Source organism: Maniola jurtina, chromosome 25, assembly GCF_905333055.1.
Source record: "Maniola jurtina chromosome 25, ilManJurt1.1, whole genome shotgun sequence".
NCBI classification, from domain to species: domain Eukaryota; kingdom Metazoa; phylum Arthropoda; class Insecta; order Lepidoptera; family Nymphalidae; genus Maniola; species Maniola jurtina.
Window position 1 is genome coordinate 4,687,479 of NC_060053.1, and position 20,984 is coordinate 4,708,462.

The 20,984-nt window shown below is 36.5% G+C and overlaps 3 protein-coding genes across 5 annotated transcripts in view; 1 reads left to right on the forward strand and 2 right to left on the reverse strand.

Moving 5' to 3' along the window:
• Nucleotides 1-13,200, reverse strand: part of LOC123878152 (sperm surface protein Sp17) — a 104,567-nt gene extending 91,367 nt beyond the window's left edge. The window contains exon 1 of the mRNA XM_045925255.1: nt 13,057-13,200. The gene's annotated coding sequence lies outside the window, so the exon portion shown is untranslated. The remainder of the gene's footprint in view (nt 1-13,056) is intronic.
• On the reverse strand, nt 4,353-6,675 carry LOC123878144 (protein ALP1-like). 3 transcript variants are annotated; one of them, XM_045925244.1, is made up of 3 exons: nt 6,220-6,675; nt 4,844-5,620; nt 4,353-4,493 (listed from the first exon to the last, which is right to left on the reverse strand). In XM_045925244.1, exons 1-2 carry the CDS (start codon nt 6,673-6,675, stop codon nt 4,847-4,849), a joined length of 1,230 nt encoding a protein of 409 aa, XP_045781200.1. In that variant the 3' UTR covers nt 4,353-4,493; nt 4,844-4,846. The 3 variants fall into 3 exon arrangements, with proteins under 3 accessions (XP_045781200.1, XP_045781201.1, XP_045781199.1); XM_045925245.1 differs by lacking the exon at nt 4,353-4,493 and having other exon boundaries at nt 4,783-5,216; nt 5,315-5,620; XM_045925243.1 differs by lacking the exon at nt 4,353-4,493 and having other exon boundaries at nt 4,783-5,620.
• LOC123878147 lies at nt 4,380-6,224 on the forward strand. The gene is made up of 2 exons (XM_045925247.1): nt 4,380-4,712; nt 5,650-6,224. Exons 1-2 carry the CDS (start codon nt 4,380-4,382, stop codon nt 6,166-6,168), a joined length of 852 nt encoding a protein of 283 aa, XP_045781203.1. The 3' UTR covers nt 6,169-6,224.
• Nucleotides 13,201-20,984: the final 7,784 nt, after the last annotated feature.

Consider the following 20,984-nt stretch of genomic DNA (forward strand, 5'->3'; position numbering starts at 1 on the left):
CACACACATCAACGCGCGTACATACTAATTACTGCTACCATTTATCACTTAGGTACACGGGGTGATTTCGAGATATATCTGTCGAATTGTACCGCTGTACCGGCAGCGGCGTGCAGGTCATAGAAGCGTAAAAGCGCTGCTTACCCTGATTCAAAAAGTTCAATGCTCATTTTCCATCATCACCGCCATTAAAGAGGGAACTACCTAACTTATGCCTACCCTGGCTATAAAACCTGTGCACGCCACTTCGTACGGGGTATATCCGGGATACCCAATATCCTACTCTGTTTGTTATGGGTAGGGTGGGATATAGCAAACTGGAATTGAGAAGTGAAAGTCACTAGCAACATGCTCGGTGCTTTCTTCATACAAACGTAGTAGGGTGATTACTTACATTATTTGATATTGTACGCTCAAAACTAAGTATTGTCTTGTCATTATTAAAATATATATAAATATCAAAATATTCCTTTTTAACACTTTTATGACAACTTTGGGCGTAAATAAATAAGATTAGGAGTATGACAAGTGTAAACTAAAAATTTATAATAACTCCGACAAGTGACGTATTTTGAATTCTGTAGCTGGTATACGCATGTCAGTAATATGGTTAAGGTGGTTAAAGCAGAATACGGTCGAGCGGGCTTAATTGCGTTGGCTTCATGTGCTTCATTACGGGCTGTCAGTCAAACTTTGGGCTCACGTTATGATCATGAATGGCTCGAAAATTAATATTCATGCAGGGCTGAAATGAGTTTTTGCACCTTTAAGGTAGGTAGGTAGGAAGCGATTGGCTTCTTCGTTTCTAATCTGAATCACTAGGACATGGAACGCTCTTCTGGCATCAGTTTTCCCTTCCACTTTTAATATGGGTACCTTCAAGTCAAGAGTGGATAGGCAACTTCTAGGCAAGCACGCTCTATCTTAGGCTGCATCATTACATGTTAGCAGGTCTGATTGCAGCCAAGCGCTAGTCTATAATTTTTTTTAAAAAAAAGGTCCTTCCACCTTCATGCGTGGAACAAAGGCAACTTATAAATTGTTTTAACGCCCCGTATAAAGTTGAATTTGTGTCACAAGGGGCCAAAGTGATATTTTGTTCGTGGAGGGCCTGTAAAATAGCAGGGTTGTGCACCTTCTCTCATAGGACCATAAGAGAACGCAGTATGCTCGACTGAAACGCACGTGGGTTTACTTGCTTTTTTAACCCCCGACCCAAAAAGAGGGGTGCTATAAGTTTGACGTGTGTATCTGTGTATCTGTCTGTGGCATCGTAGCTCCTAAACTAATGAACCGATTTTAATTTAATTTTTTTTTTGTTTGAAAGGTAGCTTGATCGAGAGTGTTCTTAGCTATAATCCAAGAAAATCGGTTCAGCCGCTTGAAAGTTATCAGCTCTTTTCAAGTTTTTTTATTAGACCATTTATGACTATCTGATCAATACAAATTTGTGTCCAGCAAAATTCTAATAAAAATGTGTGGGGGTATTTTTAAATTTTGTTTTTTTTTTATGATAGCTGATAAGTAGTAGTTAAATACATAAATATTTTTAGTAGCTAGCTTAGAGTAGGTACACTATCGTATTAGGATTCCCTGTAAGTACAGTGTACATTATTAACAAACTAACTGATGCCCGCGACTTCGTCCGCGTGGATTTACGTTTTTCAAAATCCCGCGGAAACTTTGATTTTCCGGGATAAAAAGTAGCCTATGTGTCAATCCAGGGTATAATCTATCTCCATTCCAAATTCCAGCCAAATCCGTCCAGTAGTTTTTGCGTGATTGAGTAACAAACATCCAAACATCCACACTTTCACATCCATACTAATATTATAAATGCGAAAGTGTGTCTGTCTGTCTGTCTGTCTGTCTGTCTGTCTGTCTGTCTGTCTGTCTGTCTGTCTGTCTGTCTGTCTGTCTGCTACGTTTTCACGGCCCAACCGCTGAACCGATTTTGATGAAATTTGGTACAGACATGGGCTACATCCCGGGGAAGGACATAGGCTACTTTTTATCCCGGAAAATCAAGAGTTCCTGCGGGATTTAAAAAGCCGAAATCCAGGCGGGCGAAGCCGCGGGCATCCTCTAGTTTCACATAAACAAATAAAAACCATCTAGAAAATGCTATCTCAAATAAAGACGACCTAATATTCTAGTCATCTCGCAGTCTAGAAGAGTCTTTTATTTCCCCCATTATATTTAATATCTAAGATCAGCTCAACAGCTCCGAGCCTTGCTTACTGCGCTCAGGGGAACAATAAAATGATAAACTCCTGTAATATTATTACAACGATCTGCAAAGTTCCCTACACGTGTGTTATTTAATCATTCAAAAAGTGTACGTTTTTAAATTGAAGGCTTCGTTCACACTCTCTAGGTCATTCCTCATTGTTGAGGGTAGTGACCACTTGCCATCAATGACATCAATGACAAACATCTGGTATGATTCTAATACGAGTAAGATATGAATTACAGATATTCAGACAACCGACACCATTTCTATTTATTTATTTAGAATTCTGTGGTAGGTACAATGGTAGGTTCGGTGTATTGAACTTCAGTAATAGAATTTAAATCCAAACAAGTTATAAAAGCCTATAAACTATTATTATAACTATGAAATATTATAACTTAGGAAAATTGTTTTTCTGTCGCTTGGTATAGTTTAATGTTGCAGTATATATTATATTTATGTACTCAGAATTTCTTCTTTTTCATTTGACACCCCACTCGATACAATAGCAAAAAAAAATTTTGGAGACCCCTACTTTTTTTGATGTAACATCCGTTAGGTCATTTTTTTCGTATAAAATGTAAACCTATGTCACCCGGACCTTTACAACGAATCAATTGACACCTGATTCATCAAAATCGGCCCAGTAGTTTAGGCGCTACGGTGAAACACACAGAATCTGGATACAAACATACATACATACATATCTACACACATACATACATAGACTGCTAAAATCATAACCCTTCCTTTTGGCTTTGCCGAAGTCGGGTAAAAAAATAAAAACCTATAACGGATCTATGATTAACATACCTAGCTCAGATTACGTGGTATTAAAACGAGTATCTTTTAAAATTCCCGACCGAATGCTCGTAAATCCTTAAACAAATAACAAGTGTAAATTAAAAATTTATAACACCCCCGACAAGTGAAGCTTACAGTAATAACTAGAAAAGAGCTGATAACTTTCAAACGGCTGAACCGATTTTCTTGGATTATAGCTAAGAACACTCTCGATCAAGCCACCTTTCAAACAAAAAAAACTAAATTAAAATCGGTTCATTAGTTTAGGAGCTACGATGCCACAGACAGATACACAGATACCCAGATACACTCGTCAAACTTATAACACCCCTTTTTTTGGGTCTGGGGTTAAAAAATAATACTTACACCACGATCTTGATATTTCTGTAATTTTGAAAACAAAAGATTAATTTTACAAGAAAAATGTCATACTAACTTAATATTCTTTTGATATTATACAGATACACAGATACACACGTCAAACTTATAACACCCCTCTTTTTGGGTCGGGGGTTAAAAATAGAGTACATTTTACAATGTAACTTGCAACGTAGTTTGGAGTGAGTCCGCAGGCGTGAGCTAAATGTACGAAATACCGCAACGTTTACTTGCCTCTGCAGTGCCGTGAGTGGATACAACTTACATCCTTTTCAACTGACCTTTAAGAGGGGTCTCTCCGTCACTCGCTCCATACAAACGTAGTTCCAATTTCATTTGAATATTAAGCAACCAAAGTCCATGAAATTTTGCAGACATATTCTAGAAACTAATATCTATGTCTGTGGTTTTCCAGATTTCTGTTAAAATATTCGGTTTCAAAGTTACGCGGTCTTAAAAATTCACGTAAAAATCTTTGAACCCCTGTAATTATAAAACTACACATTTTTAGAAACATCTAAAACACCACAGACACAGATGTTAGTTTCTAGAATATGTCTGCAAAATTTCATGGACTTTGGTTGCTTAATATTCAAATGAAATTGGAACTACGATTGTATAAAACGAGTGACGGAGAGAGCGCAGTTAAGGAGTTTCCACGGGATTTTTACAAAGCTGGTTTTTATAGTATATTGGTCGGTTCACATTATTCCAGTAGCATTCCAGTCCAGCATTCCAGTCCAGTGCTGGAATGCTACTGGAACAATGTGAACCTGCACTGGAATGTACCCATTCCAGTGATCAATCCAGTCCAGTGACTGGAATGACGGTCTATTTTTCATTCCAGCTCGCCCATTCCAGCGCCACTGGAATAGTGTGAACGGCCAATCCAGTGCTTGATTACACGTTTTACAGTGAACACGCATTGTTGTTTTTTGTGGAGTTCTATAGCTAATTCCTAACAATGAAATTAACTGAAAACCAAACTCTTCTGTTTGTTTCTTTGTATAGAGAACATGTGTGTCTGTGGGATATCACTTCAGAATTTTATAAACACAAAGGCATGCGCCAATCCGCCCTGCAAAAAATTTGTGAGGGTATGCAAATAGAAGGTTTTACTGTAGAAGATGTAAAAAATAAAATAAAAAGTATGCGATCTACATACTACCTTGAACTGGACAAGATTAAAAAATCCTCCACTTCTGGTGCTAGTGGTGATGTTTACCAGCCGAAGATAAAATGGTTCGCCGAGTTCAATTCATTTATAAGAAATGCAATGGTGAAAAGAAAAGTACAGGTTTGTTTGTTAAGAAATTAAATTATTCAGAATTTATTAATGAAATTATATAATGAATGAATTAGAATGAATGATAAATTGAAATGAATTTTCGTCTACAACCAGTGACTATAAAATTTACAGTTACCTACTTTTTAAAAAATCATATTATTTTGCCACGGTACTTTCCCTTCGTTCACAAAATAATTAGTATACTGTGTTCTTTTCTCTCTTGCACTTAACGATGAATGGTTACTGCCTTGCTGTGTGATACTGTTTAAACCGCGTACGTCAGTTCTCCACATACCTTCAATCAAACTGTGGGTATCAATATCATCGCGGTCAACAGAACAAGTAGTTAGATAAGCGCTCGACTTTTTTCGTAACCAGTTGTGTAGAGAACAAGCTGCAAATACAATGTGATCCACAGTATCTATCTTTGTCGAAATAGCCTTTTCGAAAACTCGAAATCGGTTTGCTAATATTCCAAAAGCATTTTCGACAATGCGTCTGGCACGTGATAATCTGTAATTAAATATTTTTTCTTCAAAACTTAAATTGGGCCCAGGATATGGTTTCATCATGTATGTTTTTAATGGAAAGGCAGCATCAGCTACAATTACCCCTCCTTCTGGTATAAAGCCGCTAGTTTCCAATTGATTATAGATAGAACAGTTTTTGAAAATACCACCATCAGATGCACTTCCATTTGCTCCTACGTTGATATAGGTAAAGCAATAATCGTGGTCTACAAGTGCCATTAAAACAATGCTATTATCTTTTTTATAATTAAAATTCACACTTCCATACTCCTTGGAGCCCGTAATTTTAATATGTTTTCCATCAATCGCTCCGTAGCAAAGGGGAAAGTTCCACTTATTCCGAAATCCTTTCTCGATTTGTCCCCATTCGAGTGGCGTACTTGGTACCTGTAATAAAATAATAATTTTATTTTCAGGAAAATACAGAATCTCAATCTAGAGTGCGGGCTGATGACGATCCCTCCGCTTTTGCACCAGAAACTCCTACACCAGAAACTCCTACACCGGAAACTCCTACACCGGAAACTTCTGCACCGGAACCACGAAAGAAGAAGTCTAGATTAACAGAGTTATCTGCAATTGTCAAAAACATGAAGGAGATCAAAAATGACTTCTCCAACTCAGAAAGAGAGGAAGATGAATTTGATATCTTTGGAAAATACATTGCAACGCAATTAAGAAAACTTTCCACAGAACAGGCTATCCTAGGCCAAGAAGAAATACAAAAAGTGGTAACAAAATGTAGACTGAACGATTTGAGATTTAGTAATACGAGTTATTCTCACATACTACAAGCGCCTGGTCCAAGTTCTAATACATTTTCAATGAGTCCAGCATCTACTACAGACACCCAAGCCACTGATGATTCACTTAATTTATTGTGTGAAGATACAGAATACGCCAATATTATTATGAATGCTTTCAATCAAGCTTAAATGTGAAATAGTGTTAAGTATGAGGAAATTATAATAAAGAAAATTAGTTACCTTGATGTGATCTTTTAATGCCCTTTTTATTTCTTGACAAACTTCTGATATGATTTGCGATATAGATGATTTTGGCAACCGAAACAGATGACTGAGGCTTCTGTAACTATTTCCAGTAGATAAAAAGGATAGAGTGACTTCTAGTTTTAATTTTGCAGGTATGGCATCTCTTAATAATGTATCGTTACGTTGAATATTGTTTGAAATTAATGATAACAACTCCTCAAAATTTTCTGCTGTCATTCTCATTGCCAATCTATATTCATAGGCATCTTCTGATTTCAGCTGTTGCAAAAGCATTGTTGAGCCTCCTTTTACATTTCTTTCGCTTATCCAGTTTCTCACCCAAATCCGCTTTTTTCTTTTTAGTTCTTCTTCAACTACATCAGTTACTTCTTCTAACAGTAATAATTGAACAGTTTTAAAACAATTTCTAAACTCCTTTCTTGAAAGCATTGTCACTATAGTGTTACCGATCTAACAGCTTTTGAATGACTGGAATAATGTGGACGATATAATCCAGTCCAGCACTGGACTGGATTAACTCGCTGGATTACTGGACTGGAATAATGTGAACTGACCATATAGGATGACATAACACTGTTTTAAGGATATACATAGCTTAACCATGATATAATTAAATCTAAACCTCTCTAGAAACTTGCATGTTTAGTTAATGCAGAGTAAGTTAAGTTAAACCAGCTGAACAATTTTCCACCCCGTTTAGTTTCTATCAAAGTTACTTGAACGAAACTTTATCATTGAATAAGTGTGCAAGTTACAGGTAACAGAGTTTGAATGAGGTTTTTATTTTTTCGATGGAGGGAAAATTACTTTGAATTCGATATTTCAATGTGTATGATGAATTTGAAAACGAAAAGAAATTTTAACATTTATCTCAATTGAGGGAAGTTTTGAAATTTTTATTAATTATATAACGTAGCAAAAATCCTATGTCTGTGCATTTATAGGAAATAGAGGATGCCCGCGACTTCGTCCACGTGGATGTAGGTTTTTGAAGATCCTGTGGGAACTGTTTGGTTTTCCGGGATAAAAAGTAGCCTATGTCCGTCCCCAGGATTTAAGCTAACCGTGTACCAAATTTCGTCAGAATCGGTTAAACTGTTGGGCCGTGAAAAGGTAGCTGACAGACAGACAGACAGACTGACAGACAGACACACTTTCGCATTTATAATATTAGTATGGATCTGATATCATACAAAATCTGATATGGTGGGTGCAAAACAAAAATATATGCCCCAAGGGCATAAGTTCATAAATGAAATATGAATATCGTTAAATATGGAAATTGATTCTTAACGAGCGAAACGATCGTTAACGCGGCGTTACAGTGGCAAATTATATTTACGAATTGATTATATCATTATTATAGACCTTGAATGTGACTTTGTTTAAACCTTTGAAAAGTTTTATCATGAAGTAAAGATTTTTAGAGTTACGTACTTCAAAAGGATAAAGGAACTCTTATATCATCATTCTGTTGTTTGTCTGTCTATTTGTCGTGTCTGACAGGATACTTGCCGTTGATCTAGAATCATGAAATTTGGAAGGTAGGTAGGTCTTATAGCGTGCGTAAAATGAAAAATCCGAAAACCGTCAATTTATGCTTAAAAGGCAAAAAAAAATGTGTTAAAATTTAGCATTTTCTACTTTGAAAGTAAGATTACTATACCAAATTGGGTATCATATGAAATGCCTTTACTTGTATATTCTAAAACAGATTTTTATTTATTATTATGCATAATATATTTTAAGTTATCGTGCAAAATGTCGATAAAATACCCGAGTAAGGAACCCTCGGTGCGCCAGTCTGACTCTCACTTGGCCGGTTTATATTTTTAATTGCATGATAGGGTTGCGTTTGACGACAATCATGCTTAAGAGGGCTCTCTCTGTCACTCGTTTCATACAATCGTAGTTCCAATTTCATTTGAATATTAAGCAACCAAAGTCCATGAAATTTTGCAGACATATTCTAGAAACTAATATGTCTGTGGTTTTCCAGATTTCCGTTAAAATATTCGGTTTCAAAGTTACGCGATTTAAAAAAATTTCATACAAATCTTTGAGCCCCTGTAATTTTAAAACTACATATTTTTAGAAAAATCTAAAACACCACAGACACAGATATTAGTTTCTAGAATATGTCTGCAAAATTTCATGAATTTTGGTTGCTTAATATTCAAATGAAATTGGAACTACGATTGTATGAAACGAGTGACGGAGAGAGCCCTGTTAAAAAAGCATTGATGAGGTCTAGATTGGAGCTCGCTAGCCTAAAAGATGCATATTCACTCTTGCTTTGAAGGTATTTAGGTCACACGTGGCAGGAAACACGGATATCGGAAGGGCATTCCAACCTTAGTTAGCGATTCGTATCAGAAACGTTGAGCAAAAACGTTTCGTGCAAGTGGATTGGATATCGACCAAAACCAACCAACGTTTACAATTTCTCGCTGTATTTGGTAGAATGGTGAAACAGGATCAACGTTATGAAGTAAAGGATACAACTATACAGCAACCCTGGATAATAAGCTCGCCTTTGCATTTTTCCAGATACAAGTTAGCCCTTGACTGCAATCTGACCTGGTGGAAAGTGATGATGCAGTCTAAGATGAAAGCGGGCTAACCTGAAAGGGATATGGCAGGTTAAATCCAACCCCCTTTGGTTTCTACATGGAACGCTAAATCGCTTGGCGGTACGGCTTTGTCAGTATGGTAACTAGCCACGGCCGAAGCCTCCCACCAGACCAGACCAGAAATTATGAAAATCCAAACCTCTGCCGTGAATCGAACCCGGGACCTTCCTCTAATAAGACTACGGGGCTTACCACACCACTGCACCAGGAACATCGTCGTCGCTGCCTTATTACTGAGGATTGTGGCTCCTTTCTGATAACACCCTCTTGCTAATGCTTTTTCCAACGACGCCTGTTCTCCACCGTGTGATAAGCACAATAAACGTCAGAGCAAAGTGCTTCTTTCACCTGGTCCGTCCTACGTCTTGGGCTATGTCCACGTGAACTCTTTCCTCTCATCTTCTTAGCTTGCTTCCTTTCTATGCTTGTCGCATCTTTCCTGGCATTAACAGGGCTCTCTCCGTCACTCGTTTCATACAATCGTAGTTCCAATTTCGTTTGAATATTAAGCAACCAAAGTCCATGAAATTTTGCAGACATATTCTAGAAACTAATATCTGTGTTTGTGGTGTTTTAGATTCATGGACTTTGGTTGCTTAATATTCAAATGAAATTGGAACTACGATTGTGTGAAACGAGTGACGGAGAGAGCCCTCTTAAAAAATGTGATCGAAGTATACTTTCTCGAGTGTTACCGCCATTCAAAATAGTTAATGCTGATTGAGTTTTTTATCTTTGTGATTTGTAAGAGAGTACGTAAAAGTGAGGGCCCTTTTTTAACGTGTGGAAATTCTCATGGATTCTCATGGATGGATGGATGGTCGGGGAGGCGCGGTGGTTATATCGGACTCTTACCGACTAAAACCCAACGGTGTTCCGTCTCGTTGCTGCTAGGCATAGGACACGAACGTATTCAATTGCAACCCAGCTAACAGCATCCGCCAAGCCAGGCCCAGCTCTGGACTAAAAGAGGTCTACAACACAGTTTTAAGGCTCGCCGGAAACAAGGGCTTACCTTGCCACTCAAGGGCCTATTCTCCCGCAAAGGCCTAACAGAGAGAGCCCTATACTTACTAACTTCTCTCCTTGGATAGATCAAAGCACAGATATGATTCTTGTTCCAATATCGGCACACTTTAATCCGTATAATATAATGCGACACATAAATAAAGTGTTTTTATTTCTTATTCAGTATAAAAGCTTATTCCTTTCTCCGGGTTTTGAATAGAAGCCTTTAAGGCTCGCTGCTTTGCACGTATGTATAGAAATTGAATTTACTTCTCTATAATAAAATCCTTTTCAATATGATATGATATATTCCTTATATCATATCATATTATATTATAGTCCTCTCCAATGTAAAATAGAAATAGAATTTTATATGGGTATATAACAAAATATATGAATTCAAAATATATTTTATAATGTTCACAATACAAGTAGGTAGAACATTTAAAATGAATAAAATATAGTCAAAGTTCAAAATGTAATAATGATTAAAAAGCATAAAAATCAAATCCATTCTAATATTTCCTATTGTAAATGCGAAAATATCTATCTATCTTGTTGCTGTTCACGGCCCATCTATTTAATCGATTTTGACGAAATCTAGTAGAGAGATAGCTTGTATCCTCGGAACGAACATAGGTTACCCTTCAATTTTCAACGGGGAATCAAAAATATCCCTCGGGGTTTTTAAAAATCTAAATCCAAGTGAACAAAGTTGTGAGCAGCATTAACTTGGTATATAGATTGCTTGTATTCTGGAGTCGGACATAGTTATATCGGAAAATCAAAGAATTTCATTTTAGGGGTATCATCTATAAGTAGTCTATAAGTTCTTAAATGTGTGTCGCCAGAAGACTTGCACCGTCGTCCCTTCATCTAGCTTCACCTACTAGAAACTTCCTGGCTTCGCGTGATTATTAATTATACACTCATCAATCTTACCTTCTATGACATAGGTTTTAGCTACATACCTATAGAAATAACACCTTGACACTAACATCAAGAATAGCCTGCCCTTTCCACGTATTCGTATAAATATAACCAACCCCAGTTAATTACTTCTAACCTAATTACCCCAGGTTCCATTTGCCAAGCACTGGTTTACCCACCCTCCCCCTTTGCTCTTATGGTTATATTTAAATTTTAGAATAATTATTTATTTGAAATCGCCATCAACATAAAAGTTTTTTTTAATAAAATAAACTTATATCTAAATTAAAACAAAAAATAAATAAATTAAAAACTAAAATGAACTAAATTAAACCTAAAACCTCATTGAGACCACGATAGCGAGACGTTGTACCCAAGATGCTGGCAGCAATACCCCTTTGGATGGGCAAACTAATTCTTTGCCCAAGATAGCCGCCAGCTCTCGGGTCCCCGGTTGACTCGATAACCCTTTTGGAAATTTCCTCAAAAATAACTCGATCTCTGGACCCCACGGCCCCAAGGTCTCCACGCCAAAAGGCACAAATATGAAGCAAAATAATTTATTTTATTTCTTTTACAAATCACACTTCACACTATCACACTTAATATTATAAAGGAGAAAGTTTGTATGTGTGTGTGTGTGTGTGTGTGTGTGTATGTTTGTTACTCCTTCACGCTAAAACTACTGGACGGATTGGGCTGAAATTTAGAATGGAGATAGATTATACCCTGGATTAGCACATAGGCTACTTTTTATCCCGGAAAATCAAAGAGTTCCCACGGGAATTTTAAAAACCTACATCCACGCGAACGAAGTCGCGGGCATCCGCTAGTAAATTAAATAAGTATTATAAGAGAGTCATTCAGCGCGCCATGAGCTTGGACTTCCTCTACGTGATCAAAGAAACGAGGAGAGTTAGAGTAACTGACATATTTTTAGCCCAATGGGTTGTGAAGCTGAAAAGGCAATGGGCAGGGCACATATTCAAAAAATCGATAGAGTTTGGGACCCTAAGGTGCTAGAACAGCGGCCTCACACAGAAAACGCAGCATTGGAAGACTCCCCAATAGGTAGATACATGACGTCAAACAAGTCGAAGGGAGCCGTTGGATTCAGGCGGCGCAAGATCGCGGCATGTGGAAGTCCCTACAAGAAACCTATGTCCAGCAGTGGACGTCTTTCGGTTGACGATGATGATATCAAGAAGTATTAGCTTAGCTTAGCTTAGCTTAGCTTAACTTAGCTTAGCTAGGGAAGTACTTCTGAAAATCCTTTTTAGTGGAGGTCTTCTCGGGGTTATGTGCGTTTTAAGCAATTGAAATATGACTTGCTTTAACGGTGAAGGAAAATATCGTGAGGAAACTCTGCATGTTCCATAATGTTCTCAAATGTGTGTGAAGTTAGCCAATCCGGACTTGGCCAGCGTGGTGGAGAGCACGGGTATAACTAACTCCAAAAAAAGCCTCAATAACTCAACGGTTGAGGAGCGGACTGAATTCCGAAAGGTCGGCGGTTCTAAGCCCACCCGTTGCACTATTGTCGTACCCACTCCTGGCACAAGCTTTACGCTTAATTGGAGGGGAAAAGGAAATATTAGTCTTGGTTAGCATGGCTAATATTCTTTTTTTTTTAAGTTAGAGGTGCGTGTCCGGGATCGAACCGCCGACCTTGAGTAGGAGGCAGACCTATTAACCATTAGGTTATCATGACTCTTCCGTATTCAAATCCAAATACCAAATTACTATTTTGCATTAGTATGATAATTTGGAATTATAAAACCAATATGATTTTTATTTTTATACCTATTTGGGTACAGAAGTTTAAATAAGAATAATTCGGGCCACTCGAAATATATGGAAAATTCAAGAATAAGGAGCGCAATTATAACTGATTCTCAATTATAATTATTATAATCGAAAATACCTCTACTAATGTACAGAATTTATGTGAATTGGTATAAGAATTATATTAATAAAATAAAATAAAATAAAATAAAATAAAATAAAATAAAATAAAATAAAATAAATAAATAAATGTATTTACGGTTTATTTACGCCCGTTTTAATAGTAATTAATAAAATAAAGCGTAACCACTGCAAACGATCATAGTATTCATCAAAAAAATAAATATTTCATTCATAAAATCACCATCAAATCTATGAAACCTCGACGAAAAATTTAACTTTAAAATTAGGCTGTATAATTTTTGACCTTTGCCAATCTTTAAAAAAAACTCACCCGGGAAGAACCTCTCTTCGACGATCTTCAGATATTTCCTGAATAAATCCACTTTAACTTTTTAAAGTACTTGTAACTTTGCCACCGATTTGGGTGGCAATATTTGGGTGGCTAAAAGACGTGTTAACTCCACGAACCGCGCGATTACTATGGAAGGCTGGATAGGAAAAAGGGAGAGACAGGGACAGAGTTATATGTGGGATAGAGACGGCTGTAAGTACATCCTTGTTCAATAATATAGCATTGTCTCTTTTACTCAGGCAGGTTCGTTTGGATATTTCAGGTTGTAGCGCGGGAAAAGGGTGGTATACGACAGCCAAATCTATTGTATAAATGCTTTCATAGCAACATACTCCGTATGTTGTATGCATTAAGGTTTAAATTCATGTGCATTTGTTTAGAATTCCAAGAAAGGTTGTATAAACGGTGGTCGACAGAAGTTTTCATGTGAAAAATTATTATTTTTATTTGTTTTATTTTCCGATTTTCTTTTAATGAGATTTGGCGATTGAGGTTTCTTATTTCAAATGTAGGTATAATAATGTCTTTATAATGTTAATCTAATTGTATGAGACATCGCCAAGGGTCGTCAATTTATACAAATTGAACGCATCTTTAGCATACAGCAATTAATTCATAATTGAATTACAGACTTTAAAACATTTACTTTAATTAGAAAAATTATTAATTTCCAAAATTCACAAGATAAAATTAAACAGCCCTTAAACCCAACTACTACAGCGAACTGCCGATAGATAACAAATAGTAAAATCGTTTTTCAGTCGCTCGGTGTATTTTAATATTATTCTATATTTGTTTTCATGAACTCGGATTAAGAGTCATGAGTCGGAGTAAGAGTCGGAGAGACTTAAGATAGAGTTCGTATACAAAGTCATCCAAAAGTTCGCAGAAGCTCACCAACATCGACTTCATCATCACGTTAATTTCGAGGCTGTGAAGCTTCTAGATAACTTGGACATAAAAAGAAGACTCAAAAGAACCAAGCCGTTCGAACTAGTGTTAAAAAGTGCATAAATGCAGTGATTGTGTAATAGTGTTTGTGCTACTTTATTTTTATCTAGGTCGCAATAACATAGTTGACCGTAAGCATATTAGAATAAACTAAGGACAGTTATTGGACTGAAATTAGATTTAGAAATTATTCATAAGTAGAAGTTTAAGCTAGAATAAAATTACTAATTAGCCCATAGGCTAGATCGTAGTAGGAATAAAGCTACCATTATATAATGGAGCTTTATGGTAAGAAAAAAAAAAAAAAAATGAACTCGGAATTTCGGGAGGTCGTCGGTGTGTGTTCATCATCATCATCATCATGATCAACCCATTTCCGCCCCACTACTGAGTACGGGTCTTCTCTCAGAATGAGAAGGGTTTAGGCCATAGTCTGCCACGCTGGCATTGGGCGGATTGGCAGACTTCACACACCTTTGAGAACATGGAGAACTCTCAGGCATGTAGGTTTCCTCACGATGTTTTCCTTCACCGTTAAAGCAAGTGATATTTAATTTCTTAAAACGCACATAATTGAAAAGTTAGTGGTGCGTGCCCGGGATCGAACCCCCCACCTCCGATTAGGAGGCGGACGTTCTAACCACTAGGCTTTCGTACGTATCCAATTCGTACGAAAATGCATCAAAAGTGGCGTCAGCCTGACAGTTTAAAACACAACTTGTGTTGTAGACTGAATAGCCCTGCTTTGTGTGCAGGAAATAGTCGTCAATTTGATAATGACTGTATCTTTTAAATTCTGTTTTAGTCTGTACAAAATTTAAAATTAAAAACCCTTCTCACTCTGAGAGGGAACCTGTACTCAGTAGTGGGCCGGTAATGGGTTATCATGATGACGATGTATTATTTTAATAGATTACAGAACTTTGGTGTTACGGAATTTGTGTTAACTTTAAACTGGTTCAGTTGTAGTTCTACATATATAAAAGAAAAAGCTGATTTACTGACTGACTGACATTAAAGCGCATAAAATCCACCATTTTGATTTTTTTAGAATAATTGTATGTATCCAGTTACACTCGCGCTATCAAAACGAAACTAATGACTATCATTTATCAAAATCGGTTGAGCCGTTGAGCAGTTAAGAGCGAATATTGGAACGGACATACATATACAGACCAAACACATAATCCTCTTTTTGAGATTCGCCGCATACAAAAATACAGTCATATAATATTTAGAAAGCTCTACATTTTTTCTCTACCTTTTTCTAAGAACAAATTACCTCATGGATGTTCACATGAAAGAGCTACGCCGTAGCCCCGTAGCTTTGCTACGTACAAAGACAGCCCGTAGCCTGTATTTAAATCGTTAGAGGAAACTAATTTGACATTATGTTAAACTCGCTTAAAAGAAAAGCTTAATTCAGGATTTTATGTTTAACTAGCTGACACCCGCGACTTCGTCCGCGTGTATTTAGGTTTTCCGAAATCCTGCGGGAACTCTTCGATTTTCCGGGATAAAAAGTAGCCTATGTGCTAATCCAGGATAATATCTACCTCCATTCCAAATTTCAGCCAAATCCGTCTAGTAGTTTTTGCGTGAAGGAGTAACAAACATACACACACACACACACACATACAAACTTTCGGCTTTATAATATTAGTGTGATAGTGTGACTAGCTGATGGCCGTGTCTTTTTTCACGTGGATTTAGGTAGTTAAAATCCCGTGGGAACTTTTTGGTATTCCTGGATACAAAATAGCCTTTACCACTCTCCAGGTCTTTAGAGTTTAGACCCATGCAAAAATTCACGTCAATCCGTTTCTCAGTTGCGACGTAATTGAAGGACAAACCAACACACAACCCCACACTCGCATTTATTAAGTAGTGATTCCTAACCAGTTTTTTTAACATCACACTTTTTTTTTAGATACATGTTATCCCTTGACTGTTATTTCACCTGGTGGTAAGTGATGATGCAGTCTAAGATGGAAGCGGACTAACCTAGAAGGGGTATGGCAGTTTTCATACCCCTTTGGTTTCTACTCGGCATCGTACCGGATAAACACTAGAGTCTAGACCTACGAAGCATGTATCTTCTACTTAATAAATCCATATTGAAATTCAAAATCTAACAAAGAGAATATAAAACCAATTAAAAGGTAAAATAAATATTATATTTCCTTTCTACCTCGCGGTACGTTCAGTAACTTCATTAATATGTATCGTCCATCCGTTTTAACATAAACAAAGGAATTTCTAAACGAAAATTTATTCCACCTTTTTTATCCCTTGTTTGGATTCTAACGAATGCCTACCGAATTATGATTAAGCTTTCGAACCACAAAAGAGGTATTTTTTTTATTCAGATTCAAGTCATCCCTTGACTGTTTTTTTTTTCACCTGGTGGTAAGTGATGATGCAGGTGAAGATGGTAGCGGGCTAACCTGGTAGGGTTGACACAACTGCACGCATTACGTCTACGCGAACGTTCACGCCATGCAAGCGGTATCCCATGTCTCATACAGTTCCATACATTACAACGCCATGCTACGCGCTACGTCTACGCTTACGCGACGCATACGCGGCCTGTGTGGCCGACGCTTAAGAGTTAAGACCATTCCTTTAGTAGTCGGGTAAAGAGTGTTTTTCTAAACTAACATAAAACATTTCTGTCATCTAATAAAAATAAGTACTATAATACCACTATGCCCCTTTTTATTGTGAAACATAAAACAGAAATGACCTACTAAAGAGAATCTAACAAGATCTGACTATTTGGTCCAAAGAATAAATAGCACAGAATTCTTTTAGAAGCTTTTATTGTAAAGTTAGTAATAGATTAGCTAAGTAATTATCTTGCATGCACTCTACTAGTAACGCCATCTATTGGAGTTTCAGGGAACTGCGTTTAAAGTTTTCATGAACCGGTTTTCAGCGAGAAATGGATGCAACGGGGCAAATAAAAGCTGTGTTGAAAATTTTCTTGAATAAAACCTAGATGGCGCTTAGTTTAATTATTTTTTTCATTTATTTTCTTGGAAAGTGCATTCTTTTCCATTATCACCATCACCATCGTCAACCTGGGCGTCCACGCCCACTGTTGGGCACAGCCCTCGCTAATGAGTTTAGTTAATCATGTAAAAAAGCAGAAAAATAAGAGTGAAGGTGCATGGCACGGGTCTGCCCGCGAAATTCAAATTTAATTTGGTTTTTCGCAATTTGTAAACTAATACGACAAACTAGGCTTATGGCATTTTAATTGTGCCAATGGCAGTACCACCCTCACAAGTTTATATAAAAATCCTTACTTGAAAGGGTCCAGTTTAAGAAATGGTCTTGGTGCGTGGAAGTCCCTACAAGAGACCTATTATCCAACAGTTGACGATAATAATTCAAATTCAAAATAATTTTTTCATTCAATTAAACTTTTACAAGTGCTTTTGAATCGTCAAAATAACCTACCACTGGTTCGGAATGCCGTTCCTACCGAGAAGAACCAGCAAGAAAAAGTCAGACTAGCTAAAAAATTTTGCCTCTTCGAAATCACATAAAAGCTGAGCTTAGTCTGCAGAGAATTCTAAATTACATTAGACTTTTATATTAACCTTGACCCAAAACCTACCGAGAAAATAACAAAGACATCCCAAACTTTCCGGCGAAAACATAAAAACAACCGAAAAACCCCCGATAAAATAAATCAGTCTGCCGAATTGCGTACCTACTAGGAAAACTTATATATTATCAAGACTGAGGCGTCGTTCTATAAATTAACTGACATCAGGGTAACCAGTTTTCGGCATTTAATTTGGTTCCTGGATTTAGAAAGAAAGAAAGAAAACTTTTTTATTAAACTTTAAAAAAAAAGTATACCGATGATTCCAGCCCGACCACTCGGAGAAAATTTTTGAAAACTCTTTCTTAATGGGGTGGGGGTCTAATAAAAATAGGTATTTTAAAACTTCATAATAGTAAAGCTTATTACAAAATTGATCTTAACGTTTTTAACAATATAATCTTTTTTTTGAACGGTTTTTAGGGTTCCGTACCTCAAAAAGGAAAATGGAACTTTTATAGGATGACTTCGTTATCTGTCTCTGTCTGCCTGTCTGTCTGTCAAGAAAAGAGAATCAAAAAACTATAAAATCTATTCTATTCTATTCTATAGGGTACATCCTGTTGTCCCAGAATCATGAATTTGGCAGTTAGGTAGTTCTTATAGCACAAGTAAGTAAAGGGAAATCCACGAAAACAATGAATTTGTAGTTACATCACACAGAAAAAATATTAGTTTACTTAAATCACATGTAGATGACGCTGTCCATCATTAACTTGCAGTGTTGTACATAAAAGTGTTTATATCTTGTAACAGAACTCTTCGTATGGGAGTTAGACTCGCACTTGACCGATTTTTCAACTTGGTTTTTGAAACAATGATATTAAACCATTATCTTAATGTTTTTAGAATGTAGAGCATATAAAGCTATGACTAAGGCAACAGATGTAACAAAGTACAGATTTCTCACCTTGTGAGACCCTAACACAGTTGTTCCAGTAATAGGGACTTATTCCTATAGCTTCGTAAACATACTTATCCTATTTATAACCTTATTTATGAGCCGATTTGCGTAACATGTTTTCTTTGTGATGTTATATGGCAGATTCGTGCTCAGCTTTCTTTCGACAATTCTGAAGAACATTAACAGGGCTCTTTCTGTCACTTACTCGATACAATCGTAGTCCCAATTTCATTTGAATATTAAGCAACTGAAGTCCATGAAATTTTGCAGACATATTCTAGAAACTAATATTTGTGCCTGTAGTGTGTTAGATTTTTCTAAAAATATGTATTTTTAAAATTACAGGGGCTCAAAGATTTGTATGTGAATTTTTAAGACCGCGTAACTTTGAAACCGAATATTTTAACGGAAATCTGGAAAACCACAGGCATAGATAGATATTAGTTCCCGGAACGTTTCTATAAAATTCCATTGAGTATGATTGGTTAGTATTCCAATGAGAGTCGAACTACGTTTGTATGAAACGAGTGACAGAGAGACCCCTCTTAATAATACTTTTTTGTACATAGATAATAAGGTGAGACATTGGGAGAGGTTATTGAAGCAATAACAAACAAAAAAACTGAAATAAACACCGCCATTTCTTAACATAGTTTACTTTTGATATTTGACCCTATGACATACTCCAGTGAATATTCTCGCTCACATTTTCGCTCGATTCTTCCCTCTTAACAAGATAAAGTTGAAAACTAAACCCCGACTGCGATCGTCTTAATAAACGCTGAAATATTATAGTAAAATTGTTTTTCTGTCGCTTGGTATATTTTAATGCTGTAGTACATTTATTTTCATGAATTCAGAATTTTCTCTTCTCTCATTTGATATCCCACTCTATACTATAACAAAAAATTTTTTTTGGGACCCTCGCTTTTTCGATGTAACATCCGTTAGGTCAATTTTTTGGGTATAATGTAGCCTATGTCACCCAGGCCTTTACAACGAATCAATTGACACCTCATTCATCAAAATCGGCCCAGTAGTTTAGGCGCTACGGTGGAACACACAATCTGGATACAAACATACAAACATACATACGTACATACATAAAATCATTACCCTTCCCTTTGGCTTTGCCGTAGTCAGGTAACAACATAGGAGAAGATTTTTGGCCGCCCTTGTACCGTTAAGGCTAGGTTAATCGACAATATCCCGGATCGATTGCGTCTCGATTCCTATGATATCAGTTCGTTTTGCCGCGCCAATGAATGATAATCAAATTCTCCCGGCTGAAATACCCCCGGCCCTTTGACTGAGACGATCTCAAATTATACAGCGTGTTTTATACAGGGTGAGATTATGGTTTTGTCTTGGACTTTTCTTCTTTTGTATGCAATCATGGCTTCTATATATCAATCTACTTTCTCTATCGATCAATGAAAATAGCTGCCCATACTTTCATAAGTCGCTAGTTGTAAAGGTAAAAAACTAAACTCACCTGTATTAGTCTGATTCTCTTGGGAATGAGATTCCTTCTCCTCCTGTGTGCCTTTGGCTTCTGAACTTGTATTGCAACCCATTTTGACCCTTAACGACTAGTTACTGTTATCAAAAATGTAAGTTAATATAAAAGTCTATAAACTTCACTACGGTTTTATGTCCCTTGGCACTATAACATACTTGGAGATAAGGGTCAATTTCGCGTGTATACCTGTAACAAAAAATTATGATGATTAAATTCATAGTATTTTGAAATAGTGATGAAAATTAACCAACCAAAGTAACCAAACAGAAATTATGATTCTGGTACAGTTTTGGGGCCCTAACTGGAGAACCTATGAGGATTGTAATATTATTGTAAATTGAACAATTGAAAAGAGCAACCGCCGAGTTTCTTGCTGGTTCTTCTCGGTAGGAACGGCATTCCGAACCAGTGGTAAATTATTCGACGATTCAAAAGCACTTGTAAAAGTTTATTTGAATAAAAATCTATTCTATTCTATTCTATTATTATTATTTTAATACACACAATTATTAATTGAGATGTCTGCCACTTAGAAACTTAATAAAAAGTTGGCACTATATCTTACTTTTTTTTAAATAAATTTTTAAAGAAACAAATAAGTACGTATTTTTTCTGAAAACGCTCAAAAACGCAAACGGGCCCTTTTTGCCCATAGGTGTTAAGAGGTCATTTGATAGCATTTGATCTCCTCTACAAACTCTCCAAAAGAAGGTAACGTTTTACTGGACTTCATGAATAAATATCATACATATGGATTAAAAATATTAAAAATTATTTCCCCACTCTAAAACGTTTCTGATTTTAAATAATACAAAAAGAACAAAAGTTTAAAAAAAATCATCAAAATCGGAGTTGTTTCTGAGGACTTCCTAAGATTGACTATTTTTAACCCCCGACCCAAAAAGAGGGGTGTT

Excerpts from the sequence above, each read along its gene's own strand:
- LOC123878147 (XM_045925247.1), top strand. The coding sequence starts at position 4,380 with ATGAAATTAACTGAAAACCAAACTCTTCTGTTTGTTTCTTTGTATAGA. Across the intron at positions 4,713-5,649 it reads TGGTGAAAAGAAAAGTACAG|GAAAATACAGAATCTCAATC; the intron begins GTTTGTTTGTTA and ends TTTTATTTTCAG.
- LOC123878144 (XM_045925244.1), bottom strand. The coding sequence starts at position 6,675 with ATGCTTTCAAGAAAGGAGTTTAGAAATTGTTTTAAAACTGTTCAATTA. Across the intron at positions 5,621-6,219 it reads CATTAAAAGATCACATCAAG|GTACCAAGTACGCCACTCGA; the intron begins GTAACTAATTTT and ends ATTTTATTACAG.